Raw genomic sequence first — 26,869 nt, 5'->3', positions numbered from 1 at the left:
ATTTTGAGTATTTTGACCTATTTTGACTATTTTCGGCCGTTTGGTGTAGTGGTTCAGAACGGACTACTATGCCGAGAGGTCCCGGGTTCGATTCCCGGCCGGGCAGAAATTGAAATGATGAATTTTAATTTCTGTGACGGGTCTGGGTGTGACTATGTATAATATGTATGTATTTAAAAAAAAAAGTATATAAGTAGTATATCCGTTAAGCTAGCACCCATAACACAAGCATTAAGTTGCTTACTTTGGGGCTAGCTGGCGCTGTGTGAAATTGTCCAAAGATTTATTTATTTATTTATTTATATTTTTTGGGTCAGGTTATCTAAAAGGATCGTAAAGTTTATGTAGAATGTTAACTTATTGTTAAAATAAACAAATGAAAAAGTTGTATAAATTAGTTCTTTTTGAATACTAATTCATAAGGGACTAATAGGTATAAAAACTTTTTCATTTCTTTATTTTGAATTATGTTTTTTTGTTAATAACGATGTCCAAACTTCTTTCAACATTCGTATAATTATACCATGTCAACAATTAGAAGAATGTCAGTATTGACAGCATATTATTCTGTCACTTCAGAAATGTGAATGGTTTTTCATTGCGATTTTACGTTGAGTTTTGAATAGTTTTTAGTTATCCAACGACAATGCCGCGGCGCGACGAGCCCAATATGAGCGACACCACGCTCCTGGTGAGCGTGGAGGATCTGATCAACATGGCCATGGGGCCTAGCGATGTAAGGGTTCAGCCTTTCCTTGTGGCCCTTATACTTAGTACTTAGCCCTCCTAGAAGGTGCCCGCTTTGAGCCAGTCACCCCTAAATGTTCCGAAGGGAAATTTTAAATTTGCAGTAAATCGATTTATACTAAATGAAATACAAAATTGAGTATAGCAGATTTGTATACATTTAATATACATTTTAATAGTCTCATAAACGAATTTAGAAACCTTCAGTAACAGAATCTTCTAGGTGGGCCCGCTAGGGAGTATGCTCTCCGGCGGGTCCACTTTGAATTCATGTTTACAACAAAACTATAGATATACATTTTTTTAAGTTAAGGCTACAATTATATACATTTTTTTCGTACCTATTATATGTACCTACGTTAAGGTGGTCCCGCCCCAGAGCATGACACAAATTAAGTTGTAATTAGTTGAGTAAGAAAAACCGTGGAGGAATTAGACTTCAGAATTACAACTTCGTTTTGTAACTGGTCTAGGGGGGCTGATCGTTGACGCCTCCTATTGTAGATGTTAATGTATAAATAGAAGCTACAATAGCTCATCGATGTCGAGAACAGACTACCGATTCGCGATTGGAGATTCAAGGAACGGTAGTTCGATCCTGACAACCGCTGAACTATTGTGGTGAACCTAAATACATAAGCGTTATACGAAGAAAGAAATCCTATCATAAGCTGTAAGGGTACGCCCACTAACTGATTAGTCCTAAATGCTTACTGCTGTGCAGTGATTTCGATAGTAACTGAATGATTTCCAATTTCAATGATGTTCAGTCTTATATCTTATATCAATATTATATGCTTTGTTGCTAAATAGCTCAGGTTAGGTCCTACTTACTATACTACTCAATACGATGCCACAAAACCAGTTACCTTGATGTATCGTAATCTGTACTTCTTTATTCCGAAACTTCATGACTCCTTGATAATATCTCATGTTATGTTGTAGGTAGGTACTCTTGTTATAATAGTTTTTAAATATTTTAGAAAAACGTGGTCAACTTCAAGTTGATTCAGACTGTGCTGCACATCCTAGCGCGCCAGATGCGGATGCTGGAGCAACGCGTCGAGATCCGCATCACCGACGCGAGAGAATCGTCCCCCAAACGGAAGATGGACGAGATCAAGGAGGAACGCAAGAGCAGATCACCAGAGAAGCGAGTTTCTAAGGATAGAGCGGCAAAAAGAGAGGTTGAAAAACTCGAGAAAGCAGCTCTTAAAGAGAAAGAAAAGGCAGAGCGCGCTGCCTCCAAGGACCGCGAGCGAGCGGACCGAGCTGTGTCTAAAGAGAGGGAAAAAGCGGAGAAAGCGGCCGCAAAGGAGCGTGATAAAGCGGACAGAGCTGCTTCGAAAGAAAGGGACAAAGCCGATAGAGCTGAATCTAAGGAACGAGAGAAGGCTGAGAAGGCAGCTGCCAAAGAAAAAGAGAAAGCTGAAAGGGCTGCATCTAAGGAACGGGATAAAGCAGATAGAGCCTCATCTAAAGAGAGAGATAAGGCTGATAAGGCTGCTGAAAAGGAAAGAGAAAAAGCCGAAAAAGCAGCCGCCAAGGAAAAAGACAAAGCTGATAGAGCATCTTCCAAAGAGCGTGAAAAAGCTGAAAAGGCAGCAGAGAAAGCTGCGGAGAAGGGTGATAAAACGGCAGCAAAGGAAAAAGAGAAGGCAGAAAAAGCAGCCGCAAAGGAGAAAGAGAAAGCTGACAAGGAAAAAGAGAAGGCGGCGAAAGTAGACACAAAAGAAAAGGAAAAGGCAGATAAAGCCGCTGCCAAAGAACAGGAAAAAGCGGATAAGGCGGCCGCCAAGGAAAAGGAAAAGGCAGAAAAGATGGCGGCTAAAGAAAAGGAGAAGGCCCAGAAAGAAGCGGCGAAAGAGAAAGAGGCAGCGCGAGCTAAGTCGGTGGGTAGTTGGTAATCATGTTAATGAGGTAGAAAGTTAAAAAATATTTTCCACTATAAACTGACTGAATATAATTTCTTTTCAGAAAGATAGAAAGGGAAAAGCTGTGTCTGATACGAGTATTGTGGTTTCAGGTATTTTTTCCTTTTTGTTTTAAGGGTAATTGATGAACCTTAACCTTATTTTATAGCTACCATCAGTCAGTGTGTTACCATAACCTATACATAAATAATGAAAAGCTTTAACGTGGAAAAAGGGTTTGCAAACGAGTTTTAAAGACCTTTTCATTTCAGAATTTAAGTCTTGTAATAGTTTAAATTATGATATTCATTAGACTAATCTGTGCGCTTGAATTTTTTTCAGTAAATAATTCCTCTTTATGCGTAGTTTAATGTAATATCATCCTTTTACAGAAGTGGAGCGTCGAAAAGAGAAGGTGTTAGTAGGTAAATATCGCTCCGAGGTGTGAACTTAATATTTGCCGAGCAATATTTGACCGGCTTGTTTGTTGCAGTGGAGAAAGGGCCAACCACGCGCGCTGGTGAGTTGACCGCTACGTAAGAACAGTTTGCGTTTCTGATAATGCAGATAGCACTCTGATGTAATCATTTAAAGGTTATGTGGATATTGACATTTTACATCATAATTTTCTATGGTAAGATTCAAGATCGTAGACGTTCAAAAAACCTTTCTTTATAGTCATTTTGATTACGATAAATAACACTTTTCCTGCCTATAATATTCTCTTAACTTTGCAAATAGGCCCCATACAAAAGCTCAGCGGTCAGCAGGTTGAGTGTGACTGATGTCGTTTTAACGACGAAGCACACTTATCAACCCGGTAACGGATCGTAAGGCCCTTTACACGTCCCGGTTGCCGGCTAACCGGCGCCGGGTACCCGGTCGTGAAGTGTATGGGCATGCCGGATTAATTACGCCGGAACATGTGAAAGCTACGTACCATGCCCATACACTTCACCACCGGATACCCGGCGCCGGTTAGCCGGCAACCGGGACGTGTGAAAAGGGCCTTACTGTATCAACTCAAGGCGATCAGTATTCGTAGTATGAAACTCCGTACTGCAATCCACACTTTATCCGCACCGCAACGTAAACGCCTCGCCTCGAGATTGACAGCGCGGCGAAAGGCGATACAGTGTTTATCCGGGTTGATAAAGTGCACCTTCGATTCACGAGCGCCCATGTCTTGTCACTTCTTAAAATCTTCTTTAGTGTAAACTCATAAAACTAATTTATTTTGCAAATAGGCTTTTAAAAAGCACTTTTACACGTCCCAGTATTAACCGTACCACTATTCCGGGACAATAAATGGGCCAGTCCTGAGAAGAAGCAGCGCAAGAAACGTCACTATGGTCAGCCTCCTTTTCAAGGGTTGGAAATTTTGGAAATTGGAAAGCGCAATACACATTGAGCCCGCCGGGCCGCCGACATATGGCTACCTAAGTAAACTCCGACAAACTTTACTTCGACATTACGTTACTCCGACATTTCTGAATATCGACATGACTTTACTTCGACACTACACTACTCCGACAAAGGATATTCGCCTTTGTCTAAGTAGTGTATTGTCGAAGTAAAGTCATGTCGATATTCAGTAGTGTCGGAGTAACGTAATGTCGAAGTAACGTTTGTCGGAGTTCAGTTTTTGAGCCCGGCGGCGGCATGTCGGCGGCTTGAGATGAGAAATTTATTTGGCAGTCAGCATACATGCAAGTCACTACAGGTCGAGTGTCGCCGGGCAACTGAGCGCAGGCGTACCCAAGCCGCCAACATGTCGGCGGGTAACACGCGCGGGCGCATGTTGCCGACATGATTCTTTACATACAGGCCACCGGGTTGTGTCGCCGGGCTTTGTCGGCGGCCCGGCGGGCTCAGTGTTTAACAACATTTTAAAATGACATGTAAGAACGCCGCGAGAACATCGAGGTGGTGACGCGGTCGCAGTTCGACCTGGTGGCGGCCATGGTGAAGGAGCTACAGGCGCGCGCCGGCCCGCTGCCGCCGCCCACGCTGCCCAGCAACAAGAAGCTCAAGGACGACCTCGCCAAGGGCAGCGCCTCGCTCACTGACACCATGAAGGCCATGCAGGTACGATGGCCACGTAGGCCTTTGTTGGCACTAGTTTACAATAATCAGATATATATCGGCAATAAAGCCCGGTCTGTGAGCACGTAGAATTTTGTCCAATGACCCCAAGCTACCCATCCTTATCGCTCGCTCGTAATTAGGTTGCTGTCGCGCTCGCACACTCACTGCGGGCGCCCGTCGCACAGTCGCACAGACCAGACTATAGTTTACAATTATGTGGCCAGCAATATTACATAAATGTGAATTACATGCTTAACGACAAGCATGCAACAAGAAGCTAAAGGACGAGCTCGCCAAGGGCAGCGCCTCGCTCACCGACACCATGAAGGCCATGCAGGTACGCTGGCCACATACTCGTAGACCTTTGTTGGCGCTAGTATTTTAAGATTGTCATGCGATGATTACACGAATACGCAGCTCTTGTTTACACCTGTAACTCCCCTGGGGCTGCGGGTGTCTATGAGCGGCGGTAATTATTTTACCACCAGGTGATCTGCTGCTCTTTTGCTTCCTATCGCAAAAAAAAAACAATGCTCTTTACTGATGTACTTGACTAGCAATATCGCTTCGAGGTGAATATGGGCAATCTTTCACCTACCACTGCTTTATGCTACTGCCAGCCGATTGAAACATTAGCTTATTGTATACCAAAACTGTTTTCTTCCTAACTACCAATCTGCTTTCAAACACGTTACTTGGCGCTTTAGATACTTTAAGAGCGCTTTCACATTAGGGCGTTAGAAGCGCGACAGCAGCGTGGGTGCATCCGCTGTCACATAGTATGAAATTTTCGGCAGCGCTTGCTAAATTGCTTAAGTGTGAAAGCGCTCTAAGCTTTCATATTCCTACTGCTTAAGCTTTTTGTAGCACCTGCCTAACAACATATTATGCCTTTGCATCGCTTTATTCTCCTTGTATCAACCCCTAGGTGACAGCGCGCGTTCGCGCAGCAGAGAAAGCCATCACGCGCATGGGAGAGCTGCTGACGGCTCTGGCAGCGGCCGGCGCGCTGCCGCACGACCTCGACCTGGCCGACATCAAGCTCGAAGTGCCCGAGTCTGAAGCCGAGCTTGCCGCCGCTGCCGCAGCCGCTGCACCACAGGTATGACTCTCGCGAGTGACAGCAGCAGCAGGGAAGGCCATCAAACGCATGGGAGAGTTCCTGACGGCTCTGGCGCGAGCTGGACCTGGTCGTCATCAAGCTTGAAGTGCCCGAGTCTGAAGCCGAGCTTGCCGCCGCCGCAGCCGCTGCGCCGCAGGTATGACTCCTACAAGTGACAGTAGCAGCAGAGAAGGCCATCATACGCATCGTCGAGCTTCTGACAGCACGCTCGGATCTGGTCGTCATCAAGCTCGAGGTTCCCGAGTCAGAAGCCGAGTTTGCCGCGCCCGCCGCTCCGCAGGTATGACTCCCACAAGTGACAGCATCAGCAGGGAAGACCATCACGCGCATGGGACAGTTGATGACGACTCTGGCGCGTCTTGGAATTGGCTGACATCAAGCTCGAGGTGCCCGAGTCTGAAGCCGAGCTCGCTGCCGCCGCCGCAGCCGCTGCGCCGCAGGTATGACTTCAACAAGTGACAGCAGCAGCAGGGAAGGCCATCAAACGCATGGGAGAGTTCCTGACGGCTCTGGCGCGACCTGGACCTGGCCGACATCAAGCTTGAAGTGCCCGAGTCTGAAGCCGAGCTCGCCGCCGCCGCCGCGCCGCAGGTATGACTCCTACAAGTGACAGCAGCAGCAGAGAAGGCCATCACGCGCATAGGAGAGTTCCTAGTGGCTCTGGCGCGACCTGGACCTGGCCGACATCAAGCTCGAGGTGCCCGAGTCAGAGGCTGAGCTCGCCGCGCCCGCTGCTCCGCAGGTATGACTCCCACAATTGGCTGCAGCAGCAGGGAAGACCATCAAACGCATGGGAGAGTTCCCGATGGCTCTGGCACGACTTGAATTTGAACGACATCAAGCTCGAGGTGCCCGAGTCTGAAGCCGAGCTCGCTGCCGCCGCCGCCGCTGTGCCGCAGGTATGACTCCCACAAGTGACAGCATCAGCAGGGAAGGCCATCACACGCATCGTCGAGCTTCTGACAGCACGCCCGGATCAGGTCGACATCAAGTTCGAGGTGCCCGAGTCTGAAGCCGAGCTCGCCGCCGCCGCCGCAGCCGCTGCGCCACAGGTATGACTCCTACAAGTGACAGCAGCAGCAGGGAAGGCCATGACACGCATCGTCGAGCTTCTGACAGCACGCCCGGATCGGGTCGACATCAAGTTCGAGCTGCCCGAGTCAGAGGCTGAGCTCGCCGCCGCCGCCGCCGCCGCGCCGCAGTTATGACTCCTGTAGGTGACAGCAACTGATGCTGCTAAAAGGCTGAGATGGCCAAAGAGATTGACATACCTGCCTTGTTATGCATAAAAAAAACATTTTCTTGCTAATTTTCTCGGTGTTTTTCTTTCAAACGAGAGCAACTTTTTATATCAGTCTAAAAGTTTTCATATTCGGAAGATACGATGAAAACGACATTATTGTCAGTCAGATGGAACTAGGGACTATCGAAAATTGATTTGTAGTTATTTACTTATTTATGGGTAGTCGCATAGTTACACTTTTCCCTTCTTATCTAACAGCCAGAAAAATCTAAAACGGCTGCGGCGCCGCCGGCTCTCCCTCGCAAGTCGGTGGCCATCGACCCGCTGACGATGCCGTCGCAGCCGGAGATGAAGCCGAGGCTGTCTGTGGCGGCGGCCACGTCTCGGCCGTCCGTGGCCGCGGCCACGTCTCGCGCGTCCGTAGCCGCGGCCACGTCGCGGGCATCCATAGCGGCCGGGCTCGGCAGGCCCTCCACCGTATCAAAAGCGTCTGTCCTTTCCACTGCTGCTATGCCGGGCGTCAGTCATCCGGAGATGGAGTAAGTTCGTTCATGTTAACATTATGGTCTCTAATGAAAGAAGTTACGAGATACAAGATATTGGATTCTAAGGCGGCTTCCAACATGTTGAAAAGAAGACGCGAACCCACTTTGTTTAAGGCTTCATACTTTTTTTTATTTGTGTTGAGCGGCTATTTTAAGTTCAATAGTTCTAGTATCACTGTGACCGGTATCGATTCGATCTATTGGGATCGCCTATTTTCCTTATGGTGCGTCCAGTACAGTTCGCCTCCTCCTCCTGCATCCATTAGGTAGTGCAGTATCTTTTGGGGGGCGATGTGTTTTACATCTTGTCGGCTTAGGATGTTTTTGCCCAGGTGTAAGCTCCGCTTGCGCATCAGAGGTCCGCAGTCCGTGAGAATGTGTAGTGGCATTTCATCTGCATCTTGGCACATCCTGCACGTTCTTGTGGACAAGTGCTTGTTTAAGCTGCAGTGTCCAGTGAGGGCTCGAACTAAGATGCTTCATATCTACTTATAATTTACATGAACAAAGTTATGTCTTTGATGTATTTATATTACAATTCTTCTAAAAAATGATGTAGTTTCAATGGGATAAAAAAACCAGATAACTCTGTTCAAGAATTTAAATTAATTTATGTTTTACAGTGCGGCAATCCGTGGCCTGAGAGACGACTTGACGAAAACAGTTCAAAACATGACCACCAAGGCCACCTCAGTCGCCGAGAACGCTGCTTCTTCCGCTAAATCTGTGGGTAAGTGAGCTTTCGTCTGATAAAACATACTTCCCAAGGCGACCAGTAGGTATACTTAAGTCAAAGTCAAAATTTATTTATTTGTATAGACTATTAAATAGTTCTTACAAATCGTCAAATATTTTGCTCTTAAGGAGCCTCATACATGTCTCATAATCTTTTTACCCTACCAGCGCTTCAAGACCAACATTTGGCAAGTGCTGAGAAGAAGCGCCGCAACAAACTCAGTCACCACTGTCTGCCGGTTAATACAGGGTGGCCAAAACAGTAAGGTCCAAAAGAAAAATTTAGACTCCTTACACCAAGGTGCACCTAAACCACCCCCATGCATATAACACGACTGTGCCTAGTTTAGGAGACAGAGTTGATTTTGTGATACTTCAAAATTTTATGATCTAGATTGACATATAACCGTGTTTTACTAACGTGCTATTTTCTGGTTGCAGCTGAAAAATTAGAAGTTGCCACAAAACTGGACAATAGGATTTCGACGTTACATTCCCTTGTGTCTGACTACGCCGAGCAACTCAGCGGGTTCGATTCTGGTCTAACGACACAGGTATTGACGTAATTATTCTAAAATACCTACCTAAAACTGCTGAAACACCTATTTTACTTTATTTGTAGTCTGCGTCTGCCTTAAACAAATAACTATAGGAATTTATAGCTGACATGGAATTTTACTTATACTTAGTGATGAGTCGTAGGATTATAGGTAGGAAATTTTAAAACAATTATCGTATTAAAATAGTAAATTATTTTTATTTATGGAGTGTGTAGGTGGTGTAGGTCGGAAACAAAATTCATTGTCTTGCAAAAATAAACTACGTTTGTCCATCTTTATTTTCAACTTAGCGGTGACCTATTTCGCCGCTCCTCCCACCGGCCTCGGTGGCGCAGTAGGCAGCGCGTAAGTCTCATAATCTTAAGGTCGTGAGTTCGATCCTCACCCGGGGCATATTTTTTGAATAATTATTGGATTTTAGTTACCTATTTCCTACTTATTTTAGTATGTATAAAAGTGTACTTATGCGTACTTTTTTGTTTTCTTTTTTTTGTGATAAGTTGTTTTAGAGATATAATTATTAATAGCAGTAGATGGCGCTGCTGGCTAACTTATTTTTGTAAAGGTCTCTAAATAAAATATTCGTACAAATTCTATATGAAATCACATTAGTAGGGATTGCTCTAGGTCTATAATAATTTGGTTTAGTTTACCCGTTTGCATTTATGGATGATCATCGAACAAGTGATGTGAAAATGCAAATGTTTTATTTCAGATGTCAAGCTTCCGTGACCAGATGACGCAAATGCGAACTGAACTTGGAGCTGGACTCAAGCAGCTCGAGCAAGTCAACAACAACGCCGAGACTGCAGGTTGGAGTTCTAAATTATAAATGTAGTGATAAGAAAAAAATACCGTGATAAGTGATGATAACGTCGTTTTAATAGCGCGTGAATGAGATATATTTTGAACATAGATATCGATAGCGTTTTGTATTATTTAATTGTAAACAAAGAGATTAAATTATTGTTAATTAAAATATGTTATAACGAGCTTTTGCCCGCGGCTTCACCCGCGTGAAATTAAGTTTGTCACAGATTGTCATAAATTATAGTCTATATGTTAATCTGGATTATAAACAATAATACTGTAAAGTTTCATCAAAATATGTAGTTTTTGCGTAAAAGAGTAACAAACATCCAGACATTCACACAAACTTTCGCATTTATAATATTAGTAGGAGGGATATTAGTAGGATTTTAGGAAAAAAAAATACAACTGGACAAAAAATACTGTCTCTGGAGGGTTGTGCGCGACCTTCGCTTGCCTGGCGACTGCTATGTGAGCTATGGGTACAAGTTCCATTAGGAGGAATGATGTCTGCCTACATTTCGTCTTCCAGTCCTTGGCTGCTACTCGAGAAGTATTCTACCCCTAGGGCCATTAGTTCTACGAGCCCTGCCCACTGCCACATTAGTTTGGCAATTCTTTCTTGATTACTACTACTACTACGTTTCAGCCAAATGTCGTCTACTGCTTGACAAAGGCTTTCCATAATGAACGGTCCTGCGCTGCCTGCATCCAGGTTCTTTCTTCTGCTTTCTTGGTTTATTTAGAGTTATTTACAATGTTGTTAATTGTACCATAAAGTCTAAACAATAATGTACTGCAGCGGTGCTGGAGCTGACGGAGCGCTACGAGGGCCTGGTGTCCGAGTTAGACCACACCATGCACACGCACCGCGCGCTCACCGCCTTCCAGAACCAACTTGGGGACGAGCTGCATGTTAGTACGCCTTGCGTGTAGTAGCACAGAATAATAATAAGTACTACGTACAGAAGTTTTACTTCGCGAAGGTATTTAAAAAAATGTATGCTCAATGTCATTAACAATATGGTGTAATTTAGCCTGTCTCAAGAGTCAAGCACCATTTTGTTGACAAACGTCAGTGATCGGCACTACGCCGAAGCTATAGGGCTGACTTCCGTAAAATGATGTGACGTGAGGTGCCAAACTGCGGAAAATGGCGGAGGAAATACATGATTTAGCATGAATTATCATGAATATTAATTACATATTTACCTCTCGAGTGTCTTGAGGCAACATAAAATAGTACATTCTGTGTTTTTATTATTATTTAGGCAGTTAAATACTGCACAGTATTTAGTACACCATTTTCTTTATTTTCTTCCATCATACACAAGAATACGCGTGCGTGAGTCAATGTTCGCTCGTATGTGAGGCCTTGTCGAATAGTATCCTGTAGGTGGGCCATCGTGCGTGTTTTGTTTTCGATGTAAACTCGCGGAGATGAACAGGCCTGGTAGTAGGGAGACCGAAGGAAATTTAAGCAGAGGACAGTTGAGACATTGACGATTTTTTGGAACTTATTAACTACTAGTGAGCTCGTACCAGTGCGCATTTTTAGTTCAAATCTCGAGTTAACAAATGCGAGCTGTTACAAGCTCGCTTCTTCTTCTTTTCTTTTCGTGACGACAACAAATCTACACAGTGTCATCCCAAAACTCCGTCACAAGGGTGGCGTTGTCAGTAGCACTCATCAAATCCTCCTGAGTGCAGTTGCTTGGGCACTCAGGGCATGACATCAGGTGCTTCATCGACTGGGGAACAAGCTCGCTAATAGTTATTAGGTTTCCGAAAATCGACAATGTCACAACTCTCCTCTGTTACAACTCACCTCCGTCTTCCCTAGGGTAGATAGAGATATCATGAAGTTTCGAAAGTGTAAAAATGTTTTTTACAACATTAACGGAAGTTTTTGTTCTTTTGCAGAGCCTCGTGGAATGCGTTGAAATGTTGCGCGAACAGAAAGCAGACCGAGACGAAGTCTTAGACGGATTGAGAGATAAGGTACGAGGTCATCTTCTTTTTCTATCGATTTTTCCCGGTTTCCAAAGCAAAGCGGAAAAATGTTTTGAATAACCATTTTATTCTCCAATAATGTGGTCAATGAAGTGAAATCTGAGAGAAACAAAAAAAGAATGAAATCTGATTGATTATTCTAATAATTTCTCAGCTCTTTTCAACCGAGCCTTCATCATTTTAGTCTGATATTCACTGCTGAACATAGGCCTTATGATTTCCATAATATTTGCCTCCTCGGCATTCGTATCAAGCACCGCAGCTGGTGTTGCGTTCACACCGACCACTAAGGATTATACCAGGCCTGTTCATCTCCGCGAGTTTACATCGAGAACAAAACACGCACGATGGCCCACCTACAGGATACTATTCGACAAGGCCTCACATACGAGCGAACATTGACTCACGCACGCGTATTCTTGTGTATGATGGAAGAAAATAAAGAAAATGGTGTATTAAATACTGTGCAGTATTTAACTGCCTAAATAATAATAAAAACACAGAATGTACTTTTTTAAGTTGCCTCAAGACATTGAGAGGTAAATAAGTAGTTAATATTATTCATGATAATTCATGCTAAATCATTATTTCCTCCGCCATTTTCCGCAGTTTGGCACCTCACGTCACATCATTTTACCAAAGTCAGCCCTATAGCTTCGGCGCAGTGCCGATCACTGACGTTTGTCAACAAAATGGTTCTTGACTCTTGAGACAGGCTAAATTACACCATATTGTTAATGACATTGAGCATACATTTTTTTTTAAATACCTTCGCGAAGTAAAACTTCTGTACGTAGTACTTATTATTATTCTGTGATTATACCACTGTCCTCAGGCGGACAACTCTCGCCTGGCGGGACTGCTGACGGTGGCCGAGTTCAGCCTCGCGCGCGTGGAGCTGGAGAAGCGCCTCGACGTCTGCCACGACAAGTTCAAGCGCCAGGAGAACGTCTGGATGGTACGCTTCATGATTGACGAGCCTTAAAATCAAAAATCAAAATCAAAAATATTTATTCAGTTTAGACCACAAGTGGCACTTATGAACGTCAATAGAAAATAATAAAAAAAGAAAAGGTAGCCCTTATGGGTCACTTTACATGTCTCCTTATCTTTTGGGCCCTACCAGCGCTTCGAGACAAACATATGGCAAGTGCTGAGAAGGAACGCCGGAACAAACTCAGTCACCACTTATTGCCACTTAAGTCCAAGGAATCGGCATAAGACGGCTGAGTCGAGTGTCAGGGCCTTGGCACACTGGCGGATTGCAAGCGTTTTCTGGGCGGAACAGCGGCGCTCCGCTTGCAACCCTACAATGTGGCAAGGCCCTTAGACCAGTCAAACTTGCATGTATCAAATCCGGTGTCCTAAGACTTCCTAGGTGAACGTCAAAAGCGGCAACGCGACGCGTTTCGTCGCTCATCTGGGTTAGCGACATAAACACTTGAGTGCAGATTATGCTCTATAATAGACAATTTGACACCATTCCCCAATAATTCTAAATCACAACTTTTCTAAAAAGACATTTTTCATTCTGGTCTTAAAATCTTAATTAATTTTAAATTACCTATAAATTACGATTTTTGGTCGCAATGTAATTGAAAAAAGTAGTTCAATTGAGTTGACAAAATAGTGACGTCACTTGCTTGTAGTGGCATACAAATTCTATGGGAGAGTTTCGTTTTGATATTTTTAAAAAGTACGTCAATTGATTGGTGGTGTCAACATGTCTATTGCAACCCTAAAAGTAAAGTTACCTTATGTGTTCAGACGGCGCTGAAAGACCTGACTCGCGTGACGGAGAGCAAAGCGGAGATCACGCAACTGCTGGCGGCGCGCGAGGCCGCCGAGCTCATGCTGCTCGAGCTGCAGGACAAGCAGGACAAGCTCGCCGTCATCCTCGGCGAGCCCAAGGTACGTGCCTCATGCTGCTCGAGCTGCAGGACAAGCAGGACAAGCTCGCCGTCATCCTCGGCGAGCCCAAGGTACGTGCCTCATGCTGCTCGAGCTGCAGGACAAGCAGGACAAGCTCGCCGTCATCCTCGGCGAGCCCAAGGTACGTGCCTCATGCTGCTCGAGCTGCAGGACAAGCAGGACAAGCTCGCCGTCATCCTCGGCGAGCCCAAGGTACGTGCCTCATGCTGCTCGAGCTGCAGGACAAGCAGGACAAGCTCGCCGTCATCCTCGGCGAGCCCAAGGTACGTGCCTCATGCTGCTCGAGCTGCAGGACAAGCAGGACAAGCTCGCCGTCATCCTCGGCGAGCCCAAGGTACGTGCCTCATGCTGCTCGAGCTGCAGGACAAGCAGGACAAGCTCGCCGTCATCCTCGGCGAGCCCAAGGTACGTGCCTCATGCTGCTCGAGCTGCAGGACAAGCAGGACAAGCTCGCCGTCATCCTCGGCGAGCCCAAGGTACGTGCCTCATGCTGCTCGAGCTGCAGGACAAGCAGGACAAGCTCGCCGTCATCCTCGGCGAGCCCAAGGTACGTGCCTCATGCTGCTCGAGCTGCAGGACAAGCAGGACAAGCTCGCCGTCATCCTCGGCGAGCCCAAGGTACGTGCCTCATGCTGCTCGAGCTGCAGGACAAGCAGGACAAGCTCGCCGTCATCCTCGGCGAGCCCAAGGTACGTGCCTCATGCTGCTCGAGCTGCAGGACAAGCAGGACAAGCTCGCCGTCATCCTCGGCGAGCCCAAGGTACGTGCCTCATGCTGCTCGAGCTGCAGGACAAGCAGGACAAGCTCGCCGTCATCCTCGGCGAGCCCAAGGTACGTGCCTCATGCTGCTCGAGCTGCAGGACAAGCAGGACAAGCTCGCCGTCATCCTCGGCGAGCCCAAGGTACGTGCCTCATGCTGCTCGAGCTGCAGGACAAGCAGGACAAGCTCGCCGTCATCCTCGGCGAGCCCAAGGTACGTGCCTCATGCTGCTCGAGCTGCAGGACAAGCAGGACAAGCTCGCCGTCATCCTCGGCGAGCCCAAGGTACGTGCCTCATGCTGCTCGAGCTGCAGGACAAGCAGGACAAGCTCGCCGTCATCCTCGGCGAGCCCAAGGTACGTGCCTCATGCTGCTCGAGCTGCAGGACAAGCAGGACAAGCTCGCCGTCATCCTCGGCGAGCCCAAGGTACGTGCCTCATGCTGCTCGAGCTGCAGGACAAGCAGGACAAGCTCGCCGTCATCCTCGGCGAGCCCAAGGTACGTGCCTCATGCTGCTCGAGCTGCAGGACAAGCAGGACAAGCTCGCCGTCATCCTCGGCGAGCCCAAGGTACGTGCCTCATGCTGCTCGAGCTGCAGGACAAGCAGGACAAGCTCGCCGTCATCCTCGGCGAGCCCAAGGTACAAACTAGAGTATACGTGGCGTGACTCCTTGCGCCAAGCGGAGATCGGCAGCTCCAGAAACAATAAGAAATGTTCATCCTCTAAGGGCTGTGATTTCAATCGTCGGATAACTTTTACTGAAGAATAAGTTTAGCACCTTGACAGTTTCAGTTTTTGTCAAAATGACAAGTTTATTCTTCTGATAAAAGATATTTGACGATTAAAAAAGCAGCCCTAAATTATATTATGTGTAGTTCCCCAAACCTCAAACTAGGTATCGCTTTATCAAAATTTATCATCATCGGTTCAGTGGGTTAGCCAAATGACTTCTATTGCTGGATATAAGCAATAGAAGTCATCCCTAAAGGACTTCCATATTCACCGGCCATGCTTGATCGAAATTTCGCATTCAGCAATCTTGCTTGATCCAGAGATCGTTGGTCCATTGACTACAAATCTTCTCGTATGCGCAGGCGGCGATGCTGACGCGCGCACTAGCCCGCGGCGCAGCTTGCGGCTCGTGCCTCACTCCAGCGCTGATGGATCCTATGGATGCCAGCTACGGCGCGCCGCCGCCTCTGCCTGCGATGCGTCCGCGCCCTGTGGGAGCTCCCGAGGCCGGAGACGAAGAGCCTTGTGTGCCCGAGTGGAAGCCGCCCGAGCCGCCTGACACCAGGTACGGAACTAAGCCCAGCTCTCTTTCTGGAAACGCAGGGCGTGAATCACTCACAGGTTGGTGTCCTCGATAAGGCCCACCGGGTAAGCTTCGCTGGCCTCCTGGAGCGCTATGACGGCGGAGCTCTTGAGTTTCCCACAGCTGCTACTCCTCTATAAACAGGATGGACACCAGCTCTCATGGATCCTCTGGACGCGAGTTACGGCGCGCCGCCGCCGCTGCCTGCGATGCGTCCGCGCCCTGTGGGAGCCCCCGAAGCCGGGGAGGAGCCGTGTGTGCCCGAGTGGAAGCCGCCTGAGCCGCCTGACACCAGGTATCATCATCATCATTTCAGCCATAGGACGTCCACTGCTGAACATAGGCCTCCCCCAATGAGGGCTATCGTTTTTTTACCTAACAGTTGGCACCCCTGGCCATTGACAGGACCTTACTCTACAGTGGCGCCATCTTGATGAGTGCAAATGCGATAGTCCTCCTACCACTTTCGCGCTCACCAGCTGGCGCCACTGTCTTCGCTACTAGCAAGTGACAGGACCTTACTCTACAGTGGCGCCAACTGGTGAGCGCTAAAACGATAGCCCTCATTCCATGTTGATCGATTGGTAGCGGACTGCGACCAGCGCTTCCCTGCTATCTTTACGATGTCGTCGGTCCACCTTGTAGGTGGACGTCCCACGCTGCGTTTTCCGGTACGCAGGGCACATAGTACGCAGAACTGACGGCCGATGGGGCAGAAAGGTTCTGGAATGGAGACACCAGGTATGGATGGAACTAATCCCAGCTCTATGCTGTCGCGTGCTATGGCCCGTTGTGCGGCGTGCGGCTCGTGCTTGACTTCAGCGCTGATGGAACCTTTGGACGCCAGCTGTGGGGGCTCCCGAGGCCGGGGACGAAGAGCCTTGTGTGCCCGAGTGGAAGCCGCCCGAGCCGCCTGACACCAGGTACTGATGGAACTAATCCCAGCTCTATGCTGACGCGTGCTATGGCCCGTGGTGCAGCTTGCGGCTCGTGCTTGACTCCAGCGCTAATGGATACTTTGGATGCCAGCTACGGCGCGCCGCCGCCGCTGCCTGCGATGCGCCCGCGCCCTGTGGGCGCCCCTGAGGCCGGGGACGAGGAGCCGTGTGTGCCCGAGTGGAAGCCGCCCGAGTCGCCTGACACCAGGTACGGGACTAAGCTCAGCTCTCTTTCCTCCAGCTGCTACTCCTGTATAACCAGGATGCCTCACACCATCGCTGATGGATCCTATGGGAGTCAAGCAAAGCGCCCGGGGAAAGAGCCCAGAGCAAGTACCCGCGCGCTCTCCCGAGATTCGGTTCGTACGCCGTGAGGCAGGAAGAACCATGGGTGATGGTGGGATCCTATGGACGCCAGCTACGGCGCACCGCCGCCGCTGCCTGCGATGCGCCCTCGCCCCGTGGGAGCTCCCGAGGCCGGGGACGAAGAGCCGTGCGCGTCCGAGTGAAAGCCGCCCGAGCCGCCTGATACCAGGTACGGGGCTAAGCTCAGCTATTTCCCACAGCTGCTACTCCTGTTGGACTCCTGATGGAACTACTCCCAGCTCTCTATGCTGACTCGCGCTATGGCCCGTGGTGCGGCTTGCGGCTCGTGTTTGACTTCAGCGCTGATGGATCCTTTGGACGCCGCTACGCGCGATTTGCCCGCGTCCAGTTGTCACCTCCCAGACTGGGATTGAGGAGCCGTGTGCGCCCGAGTTGAAGCCACCCGAGCCGCCTGACACCAGGTATGAGAATAAGCTCGGCTTTTCCCACAGCTGCTACTCCTGTATAACCAGGATGCCTGACTCCAGCGCTGATGGATCCTTTGGACGCCGCTGCCCGCGATGCGCCCGCGCCCTGTGGGCGCCCCCGAGACCGGGGACGAAGAGCCGTGTGCGCCCGAGTGGAAGCCGCCCGAGCCGCCTGATACCAGGTATGGGACTAAGCTCAACTCTCTTTCTGGAAACGCATAGCGTGAATCACGCACAGGTTGGTGTCCTCGAAGAGGACCACAAGGTAAGCTTCGCTAGCCTCCTTGAGCGCCATGACGGCGGAGCTCTGAGTTTCCCACAGTACTCCTGTATAACCAGGATGCCTCACACCAGCTCTCATGGATCCTTTGGATGCGAGCTACGGCGCGCCGCCGCCGCTGCCTGCGATGCGCCCGCGCCCTGTGGGGGCTCCCGAGGCCGGGGACGAAGAGCCTTGTGTGCCTGACTGGAAGCCGCCGGAGCCGCCTGACACCAGGTACTGATGGAACTATCCCAGCTCTATGCTGACGCGTGCTATGGCCCGCGGCGCGGCGTGCGTCTCGTGCTTGACTCCAACGCTGATGGATCCTTTGGATGCCAGCTACGGCGCGCCGCCGCCGCTGCCCGCGATGCGTCCGCGCCCTGTGGGAGCTCCCGAGGCCGGAGACGAAGAGCCTTGTATGCCCGAGTGGAAGCCGCCAGAGCCGCCTGACACCAGGTATGAGACTAAGCTCAGCTCTCTTTCCCACAGCTGCTACTCCTGTATGACCAGGATGCCTCACACCATCGCTGATGGATCCTATGGGAGTCAAGCAAAGCGCCCGGGGAAAGAGCCCAGAGCAATTACCCGCGCGCTCTCCCGAGATTCGGTTCGTACGCCGTGAGGCAAGAAGAACCATGGGTGGTGGTGGGATCCTATGGACGCCAGTTACGGCGCGCCGCCGCCGCTGCCCGCGATGCGTCCGCGGCCTGTGGGAGCCCCCGAGGCCGGAGACGAGGAGCCGTGTGCGCCCGAGTGGAAGCCGCCTGAGCCGCCTGACACCAGGTACGGATGGAACTACTCCCAGCTCTATGCTGTCGCGTGCTATGGCCCGTGGTGCGACTTGCGGCTCGTGCTTGACTCCAGCGCTGATGGATCCTTTGGACGACGCTACCCGCGATTTGCCCGCGTCCAGTTGTCACCTTCCAGACTGGGGATGAGGAGCCCTGCATGCTTGAGTGGAAGCCGCCCGAGCCGCCTGATACCAGGTATGAGAATAAGCTCAGCTCTCTTTCCTCCAGCTGCTACTCCTGTATAACCAGGATGCCTGACTCCAGCGCTGATGGATCCTTTGGACGCCGCTGCCCGCGATGCGCCCGCGGCCCGTAGGCGCTCCCGAGGCCGGGGACGAGGAGCCGTGTGTGCCCGAGTGGAAGCCGCCCGAGCCGCCTGACACCAGGTACTGATGGAACTACTCCCAGCTCTATGCTGACGCGTGCTATGGCCCGTGGTGCGGCTTGCGGCTCGTGCTTGACTTCAGCGCTGATGGATCCTTTGGACGCCGCTACCCACGATTTGCACGCATCCAGTTGTCTCCTCCGGGACCGGGGATGAGGAGCCCTGCGTGGCCTAAATGGAAGCCGCCCGAGCCGCTTGACACCAGGTATGGAGCTAAGCTCAGCTCTCTTTCTGGAAACGCAGGGCGTGAATCACGCACAGGTTGGTGTCCTCGATAAGGCCCACCGGGTAAGCTTCGCTGGCCTCCTGGAGCGCTATGACGGCGGAGCTCTGAGTTTCCCACAGTACTCCTGTATAACCAGGATGCCTAACTCCAGCGCTAATGGATCCTTTGGATGCCAGCTACGGCGCGCCGCCGCCGCTGCCTGCGATGCGTCCGCGCCCTGTGGGAGCCCCCGAAGCCGGGGACGAGGAGCCGTGTGTGCCCGAGTGGAAACCGCCCGAGCCGCCTGATACCAGGTACGGGGCTAAGCTCAGCTATTTCCCACAGCTGCTACTCCTGTTGGACTCCTGATGGAACTACTCCCAGCTCTCTATGCTGACTCGCGCTATGGCCCGTGGTGCGGCTTGCGGCTCGTGCTTGACTTCAGCGCTAATGGATACTTTGGACACCGCCGCAGTTGTCACCTCCGAGACCGGGGATGAGGAGCCCTGCGTGCCTGAGTGGAAGCCGCCCGAGCCGCCTGACACCAGGTATGAAGCTAAGCTCAGCTCTCTTTCTGGAAACGCAGGGCGTGAATCACTCACAGGTTGGTGTCCTCGATAAGGCCCACCGGGTAAGCTTCGCTGGCCTCCTGGAGCGCCATGACGGCGGAGCTCTTGAGTTTCCCACAGCTGCTACTCCTGTATAACCAGGATGCCTGACTCCAGCGCTGATGGATCCTTTGGACGCCGCTGCCCGCGATGCGTCCGCGCCCCGTCGGCGCCCCCGTGGCCGGAGACGAAGAGCCTTGTGTGCCCGAGTGGAAGCCGCCCGAGCCGCCTGACACCAGGTACAAAGCTAGGAGCGCAGAATCCTCTGGGGCAGTAAAGGGATCATTCTGGGATTTTTTCCAATGCTCATGTTACTGCAAAAAATCCCAGAATAATGATGTTACTGCACCATACAACATAGAAACCAGACGCGGCGGTTTGGAGTCGGGAGCTTTCTACAGGTCCACTGTCGGGGCTATACCACTCTGCTCCATGACGTCAGATTGTCTAAGCGTCAGAGTCGTTTGATTTGTTGGTGATTCCCAAAAAAAAATATAAGTAGTCTTTTTACAATTTGTTCTTACACATTATATCTTTTTCCATATCCTTAATTCCTACAGGTAATACACATAGCAATTAGCTAGCTCACTTAATGTAAAGTATACATTTTGCTTTAACAAAGCATTAGTATTTTTGATTTGTGGTCTATGAAACAATTGTGTTGTAGGGACCACACCTGCCACCGCTGGTGCGGCGGCTCGCACACGCTGCTGTCGGAAGCGGTGACACGCGAGAAGGCGCCGCCGCTGCAGGTGCCGGGCGCGCCCACCAAGCGCTACGCCGGCTACGGCTCTGATGGACGGGTGAATAAACTAATTACTATGAAAACTTTGCTAAATGTGTAAGCTACTTGTTGTTTGTGTAACTATCTACATCTACAGGTTGTTAGGTAAATGGGTTCATGAGCCGACACTAGCCCATGTTAACATGAGCATATAAATGGTATGGTGAAGTCAGAAAATTGATATCTTCATTTTAATTATTTCAATTTTCATACAAATCGGATTTTATAAAATTTATTTTGAATGAAAAAAAAAATATGATATCGAATTTCTGACTTCGCCATACCATTTATATACCCATGTTAACATGGGCTAGTGTCGGCTCATATACCCATTTACCTAACACCCTGTATAGGTCAGTCTGAAGTCAATGTCAACGTCAACTGAGTGTGCCTGAGATATGAGAGCGCCATAGAAGGTAGTTTTTGTGACGTCAAATCTCATCATCACTTCAGATTTTCTTTGGATTTGTATGCTCTGCCACGTCATAATATGTCAATGTAACCCTCCCGTGTCGTTCCCATACCTTAGGCACTGAATGAGTAAAGCGCTGGACGTATGGTCTGTGCGTGACAATAGTTTTGTAATAGGATACGGTAATACAACCATATTGCTAACGTCTAACGAACACGTCATACGGGAATTGCTACGACGCGTTACATAATGTTACAAAGTCAGCTACGATTTGAACTGCTACTAGTTTTTGATGCTGCTACGGAGCTGGCTATGCTACGGTGCTACGTGCTTACTCACTGTTGATAACTTTTGTTTGTGTCACACTTATGTGGTGTTTAGTGTACCACCGAATGAGAAAAAATTGTAGCCTGATATTATTTTAATAAATTACAGTTCCTACAAAGTTGATTACAATATGCTGCTTAAACTCGACTAATAAAGTAATTATAAAACTTCGTAACCCGTGTGAATTAAATGTACATTTTTCGACCAGCTGTACATGTTGGAAGAGGAGCTGCAGCCATGCCTGGAGTGCAACAAGTTCTCGGAGAACACGCCCGAGGCTGCGTCCGCGCCGACTGACGGCGCCGGCGACCAAGGTAGGTTCTCTCTGATTATTTACTAAAGCCTGGTCCGTGAGCACGTAGAATTTTGTCCAATGACCCCAAGCTGCCCATCCTTATCGCTCGCGCGTAATAATGTTGCTGTCGCGCTCGTACCCTCACTGCGGGCGCCCGTCGCACAGTCGCGACAGCAATATAATTACGCGCGAGCGATAAGGATGGGTAGCTTGGGGTCATTGGACAAAATTCTACGTGCTCACGGACCAGGCTTTAGCTTACTACGGCACAGCTGCTTAGGCCAGGGATTAGATCCTTTTGTAGTACGAGAGGGGACCGTAAGAAAACCTACGTCACGCCGAAACATGCCCGTTTATTATGTCAAACATAACTTTTAATTTTTTTTGTTCTATACCTTAGTTCTTTAGAAATTTCCCTAAATGTAAACAAATATGGCCAACTGACATTGACGAATTTTTAGTCTAGGTCAGTTGATCTACTAGTGATGCGACAAAATCTCTCGTTAATCGCAATTCTGTAAATGTCATATACGGACTGCAACAGACGATTATTAGATTTTCAAAGATCGTTTGTATAATTATTAAGATCAATCCCTCTTCTGATTGATGTTGAGATCAGTAATGTGATCGTCAAAATAGGATCTTCTTAATCAAAGAAAATTTTCCCTTTTTCAACCGACTTCAAAAAAGGAGGAGGTTCTTAATTCGACCCGTGTTTTTTTTTTTTTTTTTTTTTTTCTATGTTTGTTACGCGATAACTCCGCCAATTATGAACCGATTTGAACAAATCTTTTTTCGGCGTATAGGTAATACCTCAAGGGTGGTCCCATTTAAATTTAATAATAAAAAAAACAACCCCCAAGGGTGGAAAATTGGGGATGAACTTTTTTATACGCAATATCTCCGCCGATTATAAACCAATTTGAACGATTAATTTTTTGTTGAATAGGTATTATCAAAAGGGTGGTTTCATGCGAATTTGAAGAAAATATTTCACCCCCAAGGGTGGAAAATTGGGGATGAACTTTTTTATACGCAATATCTCTGCCGATTATGAACCAATTTTTTTTGGTCTCAGTGTACCTACTGCCTACCTTCAGTGGTAACATCAAGGTAATAATTAGTTAACTAAAAAGCAAGAAATAAGTAAAATTTTATAAAAAAAAATAAAACCGACTCCAAAAAACCTACACTAAAACGTAGAAAAATAATTACTAATTACCTACTTATTTATTAGGACGAATTATTAATATTTATGTAGGTATACCATGATTGATACTTCTGGAGTCGGTGCCAAGATTATGAAACATGTAAAGTTTGCCTGCACCGACTTAATTCGTCCTAATAAATAAGTAGGTAATTAGTAATTATTTTTCTACGTTTTAGTGTAGGTTTTTTGGAGTCGGTTTTATTTTTATTTGTTTAGGAAATATAATTTAAATTATACTGTGGGTCTAGACAAAGTGCACAATAAAATCGTAAACCAGTCGAAAAGTGGTCGAAAAGCCTTTTTTATGTGACACTCGTCTGTTTAATAAAGCTGAATTCAAAGACTTCTTCGCAAAGTGTGTTGTTGCATTCAATGAAGAAAAAATACATTGTTGAATATAACCTCGTTTAAATTTTATTTTTAATTAATATAATCAAAGTAATTGGTAATTGAAATAATTGAATACTTGAAATAAAATCGATTAAATTTACAGATTATTATCTATGAATATTGTCTATGACTTACAGATTTTCCAGAGATAGGACCTAAATTTAGACGTCAAATGTCGATTTGACATTTTAACATGTATAGATGACCCACGCTGAACTGTCCCGCCAAACTCAATGACAGGGGGGCGCTACCATCGTTCAACTTTATGGTTTCCAACATGGCAAAAATCGGAACCAGCGATTCGGTATTGACGGTGGCGCCCCGCTGTCAATGTCATCGATAGGACAGTTCAGTATTTTGGAACTATAGCACAAATTTTCACCATCAAAATATTTTGTTAAAATATTTTGTTTTCAATGTTAGATTTCATATTTGTTTCATCATGAGAATAAAGTTGGTTTCATGAGCTTGTGAAATAATGTGTATGATATTAAGAAAACGTGAGTATTATAGTGTAATTGTGTGCACAAGTGTTTGTTTACATCGATGGAAATTTCTAAAGAATTTAGGTTTACATATACATTTTTTTCCAACTTTTTTGAACGTGTGCCATGGAGCTTATCTTAGTATCAAATGACGGGTTTCTTGCGGTCCCCTCTCGTACTATTATCCTATCTGCAGAAATGTGATTAATTTAGTGAATGCATATTTGAATGTGTAGGAGAGGGAGAGAAAGTGTAGTACATTTCTTTTTCAGGGCCTCCTCCGCCTCCTACGTAATGTGCATTTTGAACGGATTTTTACTATTTATTGAGTTGGTAGATTGACAATAAAAACAAACTTTAATTTTAATTGTTTTATTGTAATAATAAATAAATAATTTACATTTTCATCGAAGCATATTTACAACTTATCACGGCGGTCTAATATAATTTAAATAAATACCTATTAAAATAGTTTACTCGAATCTATAGTAATAATTCATTGAATTTACTTTCTAGCTTGAATATAGATTTATAACATCCGTAAAGAAATACAAGAACTTTGCGTGAGAAAGTTTTATAAGTACAGAATTATAATAAATTAAAATAAATTTACCTATTCATAGAACGATAAATAAAATTATGAAATTCAAACAGTAATGCGGTTGTATAAATATTATTTGGTAACAATAAATACAAAAATTAAGTTGCAGGGTGATAACTTGAGTTTCGGGTAATATTGGAATCTAATATCTACATATTTTATTGGTTTGAAAGATTAATGTTCTATTATGATTTGATAACTTAAGACAAATTGTATAAAAGTACAAAAATATAAAGACAAAAATCTTGAATTATGTTCCTGGCACTTTGCTATAGAATTTAAATATTAATAACAAAGTATTTACCGTAACAATTCACCCTGAAATCAAATATAACTTAATCATAGGCTTATAGGCTAAAGAATAAATATTATTTTATAAAATCACTCGGTCATCTCACTGGGAAACGCCTCAGCTGTTTTATTGTAACAACTACTTCGACCTCGCGACGGTCTCTAATGTAAATAACTCGAGATGGGATTTGGGAGTCGATTTTTGAATTCCACCGAAAACTATTGAAACTCGTATACGAATCATTTTCATTGCCGTACAGGAAATCTAAAGATTCGTAAACGCTTTTAAGTTTTCGGTTGCGTGTGACATTCAAAAATCGCCTCTATACCTGTCATATTCTTACACGTATTGCTAAATGTAAGAGATGCATCCAGTCGATCCATCTCAACATTTAGGTATTATGTTGTACATTATTATTCCCTCGTCTATCGTCATGCCACTGTTACTCACTAATAACTAGAAAATACCGCGTTTTGAGACACATAAAGCATTCTCAAAACTACTACATTAAGGATACAACCATTAAATCAGTGATGTCAATACAAGTTATAATTTGCATTGACTAGGACTGATGAGACTCAGGTTCATTGCAGCAATTGCTTAACATTTCTTTAATAAATAAAATGTTTTAATGAGCATTTGCTGTAAAAACACATCTCGTAGGAATAACAGGTATTTTGGGGAATAAGGTAAATCGTATTTTCATGGTAAAGTCCTTAAAGGCACATATTTAAAAGTCTTTTTCGGCTTGGAATTCTTGATTTTTTGTGGGTTTCTTGACTGAATTATTAAGCTTGATGTTGCGACCCTGCATTTACCAATCTTGAAGATAGCAATAAGCAAAAGTTGATGGACTACTTGCACATCTTTCTTTCTAGTATTAGTCCCAACTTCTGGATGTAAATGATTCCTAACCTATCAGTTTATGTAACGATAATGTCATATCATATCTTAGCCAGAAGATATACTAATCCGAAATAAACGAAAAGAGTGCAAGTAAATCAATCAAAATCAAAGACGCAACATCATGGGGTCAATGCTAGTACAGCAAGATTCAAAGCTAAGTCTTGGATCTAAGTTGCCACATTAAGGTGGCTTGCGATCAGCGCGATTGGGCCGAACATCGCAAGATGGCTGATCACTGCAGGCGGCACGCGAATCGCGCGCAGTCGTGGTCGCGGCTGGCCGCCATGACGTCACCCAGGTGGTGCGCCACCAGCGCCGCGCTGCCGCTGTTGCCGCGGGAGATCCTGGAACAGTTTAAGGGAGATGTTAGAATACGCTAGTTAATAGACAATTTGACACCATTCCCCAATAATTCTAAATCACAACTTTTCTAAAAAGACACTTCATTCTGGTCTTAAAAACTTAATTAATTTAAAATTACCTGTAAATTACGATTTTTGGTCGCATTGTAATTGAAAAAAGTAGTTTGAGTTGACAAAATAGTGACGTCACTTGCTTGTAGTGCCATACAAAAGGGAGTTTCGTTTTGACAGTTTTAAAAAGTACATCAATTGATTTGTGAAGTCAACAGCTCTATTTTTTTGCGCCAAGTAAATACTTTATTATGAAAAAGAATCAGTCGGATTTTTTTTTTCAATTTGGTCATTTAGGCCGCTTGTACAATGTACAATTGTACATGCTAAGAAAAGTCGACGGGCCTACGCAAGAATTCGTGTCGTTTCTACACACGAACCGTGTAGGTACATTGCTCCGGCGTTGACCAAATATAATTCTTGTCTGCGCTAGATACGGCACGCGGCGGACGCGCACTGCTGCGTGATAAATTTTCGTGGCTACGAAAATAACCTAGACTTAGCTAGGTCCAACGAAATTCTTATCTTATCTGCGACACGGTAAATTTTCTTAACGTGTACAAGAAGCCTTAGCATTAGTCAGAGTAAGAGACATTTCAAGTCAGTGATATAACATTGGCAAAAAATACATTGCCCAAAGTCAAGTATGTACTAAACTACTACAAAACTAGCTCAATTAAAGACATCGAAAAGCAAAGAAAATCTTCTGTCCGACAAAAGTTATTACAGCATTTCGCACATTGGAAAATGATATCCAAGTTGGAAAGCCTATTAGATGAATGTGCATTCAAAAGAAGAGGTGATAGATAAAACTGTACATAAAATATGTAATTAAATGATAATAAAAGGTACACAAAGCTAAACACTGTGACATGTGAGTATCAGTGCCACAAACATAAAGCCTGCCGACCACTATATTTAGTCCATGATAAGATCTCATAATAAAGCAAGTCTGTCAGTCACGTGAGTAACACAATAAGGATAAGT

General features: G+C 46.4%; 3 protein-coding genes, 1 long non-coding RNA gene and 1 other non-coding gene across 5 annotated transcripts in view; 4 read left to right on the top strand and 1 right to left on the bottom strand.

Annotated features, from left to right (window-relative positions):
• The first annotated feature begins 573 nt into the window (after positions 1–573).
• On the top strand, positions 574–25,230 carry LOC135077955 (uncharacterized). Its single transcript, XM_063972495.1, has 3 exons — positions 574–736; positions 1,731–2,249; positions 25,140–25,230. The coding sequence occupies exons 1-3, from the start codon at positions 647–649 to the stop codon at positions 25,176–25,178; spliced, it is 648 nt and encodes a 215-aa protein (XP_063828565.1). The 5' UTR covers positions 574–646; the 3' UTR covers positions 25,179–25,230.
• On the top strand, positions 2,256–2,654 carry LOC135077935 (tol-Pal system protein TolA-like; the record flags this gene model as incomplete). The annotated part of the gene is made up of 1 exon (XM_063972464.1): positions 2,256–2,654. A coding segment is annotated over one exon (399 nt), but the record flags the coding sequence as incomplete, so codon positions are not given.
• LOC135078369 (uncharacterized) lies at positions 2,721–3,180 on the top strand. Its single transcript, XR_010258588.1, has 3 exons — positions 2,721–2,773; positions 3,053–3,085; positions 3,154–3,180. It is a non-coding gene; the product is annotated as an uncharacterized LOC135078369 (long non-coding RNA).
• Positions 9,275–9,347, top strand: Trnam-cau (transfer RNA methionine (anticodon CAU)). The gene has a single exon. It is a non-coding gene; the product is annotated as a tRNA-Met (tRNA).
• LOC135077943 (uncharacterized) overlaps positions 24,027–26,869 on the bottom strand; it is a 30,598-nt gene continuing 27,755 nt past the window's right edge. Inside the window, exon 3 of the mRNA XM_063972473.1 lies at positions 24,027–25,813. Coding sequence (XP_063828543.1) covers positions 25,702–25,813 — 112 coding nt within the window. The 3' untranslated portion in view covers positions 24,027–25,701. The remainder of the gene's footprint in view (positions 25,814–26,869) is intronic.

This window comes from Ostrinia nubilalis, chromosome 14 (assembly GCF_963855985.1).
Source record: "Ostrinia nubilalis chromosome 14, ilOstNubi1.1, whole genome shotgun sequence".
Lineage (NCBI taxonomy): Eukaryota > Metazoa > Arthropoda > Insecta > Lepidoptera > Crambidae > Ostrinia > Ostrinia nubilalis.
This window is presented reverse-complemented; position numbering and strand designations above follow the sequence as displayed.

Coding starts and splice junctions, on each gene's coding strand:
- LOC135077955 (XM_063972495.1), top strand. CDS start 647: ATGCCGCGGCGCGACGAGCCCAATATGAGCGACACCACGCTCCTGGTG. Junction 737..1,730: donor TGGCCATGGGGCCTAGCGAT/GTAAGGGTTCAG, acceptor TAAATATTTTAG/AAAAACGTGGTCAACTTCAA. Junction 2,250..25,139: donor AGAGAGATAAGGCTGATAAG/GCTGCTGAAAAG, acceptor AGGACTGATGAG/ACTCAGGTTCATTGCAGCAA.